The sequence below is a fragment of the Hylobates moloch genome, unplaced genomic scaffold (assembly GCF_009828535.3).
Source record: "Hylobates moloch isolate HMO894 unplaced genomic scaffold, HMol_V3 SCAFFOLD_1945, whole genome shotgun sequence".
NCBI classification, from domain to species: domain Eukaryota; kingdom Metazoa; phylum Chordata; class Mammalia; order Primates; family Hylobatidae; genus Hylobates; species Hylobates moloch.
The window spans coordinates 905-9,498 of record NW_026654220.1 but is presented as its reverse complement, the minus strand read 5'-3'; the positions used below and the strand labels follow the sequence as shown (position 1 = coordinate 9,498).

Sequence of the window (8,594 nt, the reverse complement as noted above, 5' to 3'; positions counted from 1 at the left end):
GGGGGAGGGATAGCATTAGGAGAAGTACCTAATGTAAATGACGAGTTGATGGGTGCAGCAAACCAAGATGGCACATGTATACCTATGTAACAAACCTGCAGGTTGTGCACATATACCCTAGAACTTAAAGTATAGTAATAATTTAAAAAAAAAAAAGAGATGTGATCTTGTAGCCGCTGGCCTCACTAATCCTAGTCTGGGTATTTTCTTCCCCGTATCACATCTTGAAAGGGAGGCCTTATGTTGGCTCCTGCAGGACTCCTGCTTTGCTGTATTCTCTCTAAGAAACACATCCATAATGAAGGTGTGTGCCGCCTCAGGTGAAGCGAGAAGAGAGAAGTGAGTTAGGCCAACCTCCTCCTTCCTGCTGGGCAACATTCCAACCACTGACTCCTGGAGGGAAAAGGAGAGAACATTCTGTTTCAAACTAGAGAGAGAGATGAGAGCGTCCCCTCCTTCTAAAAAGAAGTGTGACATCTTTGTAAAGGGGAAAGGTTGTCGGAGCCCCACCCTTGCACAAGGTCCAGTGCAGGAAGCTAGAATGTGGCCACTGAGAGCTCATTGCTTCAGTCCATGGGCAGACAATGCCAGGCAAAGTGCCCTTCCCCAAACACCTCAGTAGAGTTTGGCTATCCAAGGAATGCCAAGTAATGTTTCTTAGAACTTTCTTTGGCATCCTGAAATGGGGGCCTAAGCCTTGGGTTATAAAAGAGGATTCCCCTATTTCCCATCACCTCATGCCTCATGCTTGGCCTCCTCTGCAGGGCTGGGCCAGATGATCAGATGCAGAGAGAAGGATTCACCTGAGGCGGCACACACCTTCATTATGGATATATTTCTTAGAGAAAATACAGCAAAGCAGGAGTCCTGTAGGAACAACAATAAAGCCTCCCTTTCAGAATTCAAAGATGTGATATGGGAAAGAAAAATCCCAGATTAGGATTAGTGAGGCCAATAGCTTGGAGGTCATTTCTCTTTAGAGGTGTCACTTTAGCCTTGATTATGCTGGGGCAACCAAGCTTGACCTTGTCCTTCCATGGACCTGCAGTGTCCATGTTTCCACCAGTTGTTTGTTTCTCTATTTACTTTTAGGACAAAATAAAGTTGCCAGCTTTTATTTTGTGGTAGACCTCTCAGAAACCCATCAGCATGCCTGTGAGCTTAGCTTACGCTGTTCCTCTGCATGGAATACCTTCTCTGTCCTCTCCACGGTGAGTGCCTCCTCTTCCTTCAAGGCCTAGCTGAACTGCCCCCTCTGTGAAACTTCCTCCCCCTCCCCAGGGAAGGTGAGTCGCTTCCACAGCACCTGTTTCTGCTCTCATCCTCACACTCAGCACCCTGTAGGACACCACGAGCCCCTGGAGGCCCAGCAGACAGCCTGGAATGGAAGATGGGTTTGAGTGAATTATCGTGCTGCTGCTGGCCATGAGGCCTTATCTGTAAAACAGCATCCTTCTTGCCTACCTCAGAGCTACTGTGAGGCTCAAACAAACCCCCAGGGTTAAAGTGGGAGCTGTAACGTGTAAAAGAACCCCCAGGTGTCACCTCATTCATTGATTTCCTCATTCACAAGTTATCAAATGCCAGCCACTACCAGGCAGAAGCTGACAAAGACACACTGCCAACCTTCAAGGAGCCCGCCATCTAGGGTGGGAGACAGGAGCAAGCAAAGAGTCACAGAAGTGCGTTTCCACTCTGATGAGGGCAAGCCCAGAGCACCAATGCAGCCTGCTGGCTCAGTGAAGCCTGCTCCAACTAGGAGATCCCTAAGCTGACTTCAAAAGGCCCCAGAAGAGTGAGTAAAACAGAGGGCATGGTGTCCTGAAAGACATTTCATGGCCAGGGGTGGGAAGGACAAAGTGATGGCACAGAGCCAGCACGTTCTTATAACTGTGACAAGTTGTGTCACAGAAAGTGTGAAGCAAGATCGGGAGCAAAGCTGAGAACATGTGGGGGCTGTGTGCCAAGCTAGGGAGTTACAAGGGGGGAAAGATGGTGGAGCCCCTAGAAGTTGGAAGCAGGAGTGAGTGTTGCGACTGGAAAGATCACCTTGGCTGCAGTGTGGGGAAGAGATTTTGGACAAGTCTAAGGCTCCAGGCATGGTGGGTAGGAGGAATGACAAGAGCAAGTCAGAGACAAGAACTACATTTGACTCTTGAACAATGTGGGGGTTAGGGGCACGGAGCCCCGAAGTCAAAAATCCACATATAACTTTTGACTCACCTAAAACTTCACTAATATAGCTTACTGTTGGCTGGAAGCCTTACCAATAATGTAAACAGTTGATGAACAAATATTTTGTACATTACATGCATTACATACTGTGTCCCAGCAATAAATTAAGCTAGAGAAAAGAAAATGTTACTATGAAATCATAAGGAAGAGAAAATATATTTACTATTCACTGAGTGAAAGTGGATCATCATGGTCTCCATCCTCATGGTCTTCCTGATGAGTAGGCTGAGAAGGAAGATGAGGAGGAGTTGATCTTGCTGCTCAGAGGTGGGAGAGATGAGAAAAAATCTGCCTGTAAGTGGACTCACAGGGTTCAAACCCATGTTGTTCAGGGGTCAACTGTAATATTGCCTGAAGACCTGCTCAACATCAGGCCACTTTACATATAAGTAACTCATCCCATTGACACGCAAAAGTATCCCATCAGGTAGACAGTACTGGTCTCACTCAACAAATGAGAAACAGGCTTAGAGCGGTTAAGCCACTTGCCCAAGGTCACACAGCCTGCGCAGAACTTGTGTTTGTCCCTTGTACTCTGTCAGGCTTCCCATCTGCAGGCTGACGGAGTGGGAAGCAAGGTGTGGAGGGACATTAAGCTAGAAGGGTTAGCAGGGGCAAAACTGGGCAGAGGGCTCACAGGCCAGGCTAAGGAGCCCTTTACAGTCCAGGCTCTGAAGGTTTAAGAGCAGGGAGATGCCCTGACCAGGGCCGTTCACTACGAAGATTAACCTGGTAGAGCAGGGAGGACTAGCTAGGTGAGGGGTGGGAAAACAGGGGAGCTACTCATCAGTTGTCTGATATGTGCCCCTTCTGTTCTAGGTCCTGGAGTACCAGTAGTGAATACAACAAACATGCCTGCCCTCAGACAGCCTGGCTTCTAGTGGAGGGACTACAAAGAGCAAAATAAACAAGCAAAATATACAGTAGGTCAGAAGGTGATAAGAACTATTGGAAAAAAAAGTAGAGCAAGGTGAGTGGCTTGTTTGTACTGGGGGCTGCAATACTTAAATAGGGTGCTTAAGAGGAGGCAGGCGGAGAGGACAACTGGGACAAAGATGAGAGGCAGGAGTGTGGCTAGCACATGAGGTTCAACCACAAAGCCAGTGTTCTGGGGCTGGAGTGAGCCAGACGAGAGTATAGTTGTGGAGCGATGGGAGGGGACACGTCATGCCAAGCTTTGGAGACCATGGTGAGAACTCTGGCTTGTACTACCTGGGGGGATGATGATGACCCAAAAGTTAGGAATCTGTTCACTGCTGAAGAGAGAAGAGGGCAAAGGGCAGCAGCTCCATTTAAAAGGTTCTAATAAGCCTCGGGCCTTTCTCTGGCTGAGAAACTTACTCTCTGCCCTCTGCCTCCCTAGATTACTGCCCCAATGCCTGGAGGAAAAACAGGTGAAGGCTAAAAGCCACGGGGATAGCTAAAGAGGGCAAACTGGACCTCCAGCTCCACTTCTGCAGGTCTATCTCAGTCCACAGCCCTTGCACACGCTCCCTTTTAATTCTCCAAGCATACCTCTCACTTCCAAAACTCCTGTGACACTGCTGATGAGGGCGTCTCGGCCTGGAATGCTCCTCCTTATCTGCATTGTGTGGGTGTCAAAAAGAGTATATTTTGATGACCTCTCCCCGCCCCTCATGCTCGCTCACATCCCCCTCACTCCTTTCAAAGTCCGTTCCCAAAGGCCCCAGTTCACCGTCCTGGGCTGCTTTTAGCCAGGTAAGATCTAAAGTGATCTTCTCTTGGAACCTGGTCTGCGGCCTGTACATCTGGGTCAGTCTAGGGGTGCTCTCGAAGGACCACCCTCAAAGAGCGAGCCTCGGCTGGATTCAGTTCCTAGGTCCCAGCCGTCCGACCTCTGCGACAACGCTCAGCACACCCCTTCCCCTCTCCGGGTCTCAGTTGCCCCGTGAGTACAGTCCCTGCTCCAACACGCAAGGTAATCGTCTCTGGCTGCTCTGATGCACTCGGTCCCTAACTCAGCCTTAGGTCAGCCCAGAAAGCACCCGACCCGGGCGGCCCCGCAGCTCCTCACCCTCCCGCACTGCCCAGTCGCTGACACAGGGTGGCCTGCAAGGGCAAGGCCACGACTCTTACCCGTCCGTAGGCGCCCCCCTGGCTGGCCTCAGCTCGCAAGCAGGATGCACCCGCTGAACTCCAGCCCCGGACCGCCACCCTTTACTCCCCTCCCGCGTGAGCCGAGAATCAGCCGAGCTTCCTCCACCAAGAGGATTGGCCCAGCTCGGCGACGGCTCAGCCAATTGGCGCTCACGGCGTGATCTTGCCCAATAAAGACAGGTCTCTGTCGCCAGCATGCCCCTCCCCGCGCTTGGCCTGGGCTTTGCCAGGTTAGTCCCACCCTCTTCGGCCCTGCACCAATAGGGAGAGGCGGCGACGAGCGGACGGCCAATGGGGAGCGGGGCTGCGCGCGCGGCGCGGTGGGAACGGCGCCGAGTCAGTGTACACGTCGGTTGCCTAACAACCGGCAGCGGACTCCTTTGGCTATGGTGAGTGCTGCCGCTCTGTCGCGCCCCACGCCCAGCGGCTGAGCCCTTCCCAGGCCCCAGCTCGGCCACGCCGCCTCTCCTGCGCCTTTCTCGGCTTTAGCGCAGCAGTCCTTCCTTGGAGCTCTTTCCCGGAAGAGTAGGGTACAGACGCTAACCAACCTATTGGGCCTGCGCTTCGCTGCTGCCTCCCCTTCACCCACAACAGGCCCACACCCGTCCCTCGGGCTCCCCTGGCCTTCCCTGATCCCCTCGGTGAACCTCCCTGGGCAAAAAAGACTCGAATCCCTCACAGGCCCCTGACTCTCGCAGACCTTGGCCCCCTGGCCGCCTCATTCTGCCAAAATTTCCACACAGAGCTGGGAAAAGGTGTATTGTGTTCTATTAAAATGTTTTTTACAATTTAAATATAGGGGCATTCAGGGGATGCTTTAGCTTCTTGGAGAAGGCACGAAGGTGCCAGATGGATTGAGTTTTATTACTCGATACTGACACAATATACATCTTAACAACTTACTAATATTTGGCCAAATCTAGAAGTAACTGGGAAGTCGGAGTACTTACTGGGAAGCGGAGTACTGGGAGTGGGCATCGTAAGACTGTTTTCAGAACCAGGATCCCCACATTCGGGAAGAGCTGATTATCTCTAGTTATTCACAGTCATCTTCTTGACTAGCTCTCTTTTGGGATGATTTTCAGTAAGAGGTATCCTTACTGAACAAGTGATCTCCCTGCTTCTAGAAACAACAGTAAAGAAAAGAGAGGGGTAGAAGTTCATGGAAAGATTCATTGTTCTTGCCAGTAAACCCTGTTATCTTTCTTGCTAAGCAAAGCTTTGGAATTGGTTACTATAAATGACTTTAAAAATACATACGGGTGTCTGTAACTATGTTGTGTAAATATGGACTGTAGGATACATTATTGTGCTTGTGTATTGCATAACATATAAAGGCCTCCAACTTTAAGAAAACAAACATGGCATCAAGTTCTCAGCGAAAAAGAATGAGCCCTAAGCCTGAGCTTACCGAAGAGCAAAAGCAGGAGATCCGGGAAGCTTTTGATCTTTTCGATGCGGATGGAACTGGCACCATAGATGTTAAAGAACTTAAGGCAAGCTCTGCGCATTCCTGCCGTACTGCCCTTCCTTTCCTCTGCCTCTTCCTTGTCATCTCCCTATCACCTCTCTACCCCTTTTGCCCTCTTCTCCCTGCAGTAAGTAACAGGGGAGATTGTACTGTGCTGTTTTCCTGTCTTTACTTACCTTGAGTATTATTAAATAAAATTGATTGCAAATATCAATTAGATCAATGTCATAGTGTTCCCCAATCATATTAACATGACCACATCAGATGCTGGCTTAATGCTCTCAACACTGTTATTTTTGCTCCTGCTAGTTTAGATGTGCTTATTGAGACGATCCTGTTTTCATTATAGGTGGCAATGAGGGCCCTGGGCTTTGAACCCAAGAAAGAAGAAATTAAGAAAATGATAAGTGAAATTGATAAGGAAGGGACAGGAAAAATGAACTTTGGTGACTTTTTAACTGTGATGACCCAGAAAATGGTAAGTAGCTAAGACAATTAGCATGGTATGGAGCCCCGGTCATCTGCAGAGGCCCATGGCGTCTTCCTGTTAAAACAGTCATGTGACCACAGAGCAGTCCAGGTAGCAGCTGCATCAGGAGGCCTGCCCTCCCATCATGTTACTTTGGGCTCCCAAAACAAGCCCTTGTGCTTCTTTCTCAAGACTTCCAAGCAGATACCTCTTCCCACAGAATTCCAAATCAGTTAGGAAATAGATATGGGATAGGGAGAGATATAGGGATAGGTAGCAAACGTCACCTTGGATGGAGTGCCTGGCTTGCCTGGTGTTTCTTTGAGGCCAAAATGGGCTTCCTGACACTTGTTGCAAGTCTAGACTCGAGTTACATTGTTAAAAAGGAAAGGGTGACCTGACCAGGCAGTGGCAGGGCTACAGGACACGAGTAACCATGGTGTCCCCCTACTCATGTGTTTTATGTTCTACTTGTTAAGTCTGAGAAAGATACCAAAGAAGAAATCCTGAAAGCTTTCAAGCTCTTTGATGATGATGAAACTGGGAAGATTTCGTTCAAAAATCTGAAACGCGTGGCCAAGGAGTTGGGTGAGAACCTGACTGATGAGGAGCTGCAGGTTTGTAATGCATCATACTGGAACTTAAATTCCCACCTTTGAGCCCTCTGTGACTTTTCCGTTACATTTTCCCTAGTGTGAGCACCTCTTTGAAGGAAAGCCAGTGTACTTTGTCCCTCTGCAGACAACTTAATTCTCCTTTAATAGTCAGACAAACCTATGAACCCTGCTTCCAGAAAAATACACATATGCACAACTTTGCTTACTATTTTAGATTCCAGGAATCCCTCTAGTCAAGGTAATCTTCAAGGTCCCTCCCAGGTGATATGTTTGACAAAGTATGAGTTGGTTTTCAAATAACTTTTCAGAAACCAAGCTATTATCAGGAGTAGCATACTGGCATTGGGTGGACTACAATTATCTATTCACATAGATAAAAATTATCTGTTCACATAGATTAAAAGTCTATTGCTTGCCAGGCACAGTGGCTCATGCATATAATCCCAGTACTTTGGGAGGCTGAGGCAGGAGGATCGCTTGTGGCCAGGAATTTGAGACCAGTGTGGGCAGCATAGAGACCCTGTCTCTAAAAAAAAAACGTCTATTACTTAGTCACCTTTTGGCATTCGTTTATAAATTAACCTGAATCTTTACTGTCATATAGGAAATGATTGATGAAGCTGATCGAGATGGAGATGGAGAGGTCAGTGAGCAAGAGTTCCTGCGCATCATGAAAAAGACCAGCCTCTATTAAGATGAGTGTCTTCTTTTTCTACTGCAAGCACATGTAACTAGATTTAGTGCCTGCCGTGGTGTGAAATCTGGCTTTTGAGAACACAAACTTTTCCCCCACGGACCTCCCTTTATCACTTTAGTAGTGACCTTGAGCCTATTTTAGCCGTTTGGAAGTGTTCTTTGATATTACAGTTCTTTGTAAAATGACCTGCGAATTACCCTAATTCTCAAAAGCAAAACAAGAGCACACTAGCATGAAGAAAAGGATCTTAAAGCTTTGAGCACCTGCCATTTTGCCTTGCATTGTTCCCCTCTTGTCATGCATTTCCACATATCCACAAACACAGAACGACTTTAGACAAGCACATGTTACACCTGTGTTGCCACAAGCAGTCATTCTTGATGGCTCCAGTTTTTATTTGACACTTGAGTTTAGTTTTCTCTTTTATAAAACCCAGCGAACTCTTGCACTGGCATTTGGATGTGTGTTAATGCTACTTGTTTTGTCTTAAAAATAAAACCTTTCTCAGTGTGAACTTGTGTTCTCTAAGGATGAGTTCTTTAGCTTTGCTTATGAGTTCCTCTTCTCAATTACTGTGTTGAAGGCAGCCTATTAGATACAAAACTCCTTACCACCCTATGGACAGAAAATGAATAATCCTTTGCAACTTTCCTGGTGTGAATTGCATTTTGCCTTGGGAACCTGCTGGTTTGTAAAACTAGCAGAATTTTTATATCACCTAAGCCTAAATGATGCTCTAAAAATAGTTTTGGCAAAGTGTAAGACTGGAAAACAGTCTTGTTAGTAATTTGTGCTTCAATAAAATGGGGAGAGCCAGGCTAATCCAACACTAGGATGGATTCAGCCAACCTCTCATGCATTTATTTGCTTATGGTGTCTCATCGACTCTTGGAGGTGGGTTGGGCTGAGTGACCCTAGCCAACCATCTTCCTGGCCTTGCAAGGGATTACCTGTGAGAGAAATCCTGGTAGATGACATTAAAGTCTC

The 8,594-nt window shown here is 47.8% G+C and overlaps 1 protein-coding gene across 1 annotated transcript; it reads left to right on the top strand.

Moving 5' to 3' along the window:
- Positions 1-4,689: 4,689 nt before the first annotated feature.
- On the top strand, positions 4,690-8,121 carry CETN2 (centrin 2). Its single transcript, XM_032148095.2, has 5 exons — positions 4,690-4,742; positions 5,691-5,849; positions 6,174-6,302; positions 6,773-6,910; positions 7,515-8,121. Exons 1-5 carry the CDS (start codon positions 4,740-4,742, stop codon positions 7,602-7,604), a joined length of 519 nt encoding a protein of 172 aa, XP_032003986.1. The 5' UTR covers positions 4,690-4,739; the 3' UTR covers positions 7,605-8,121.
- Positions 8,122-8,594: the final 473 nt, after the last annotated feature.

What these genes read in the sequence shown, in the direction of transcription:
- CETN2 (XM_032148095.2), top strand. An exon ending in CTGTGATGACCCAGAAAATG is followed by an intron (nt 6,303 to 6,772) that starts GTAAGTAGCTAA and finishes CTACTTGTTAAG; the next exon opens with TCTGAGAAAGATACCAAAGA. An exon ending in TGACTGATGAGGAGCTGCAG is followed by an intron (nt 6,911 to 7,514) that starts GTTTGTAATGCA and finishes ACTGTCATATAG; the next exon opens with GAAATGATTGATGAAGCTGA.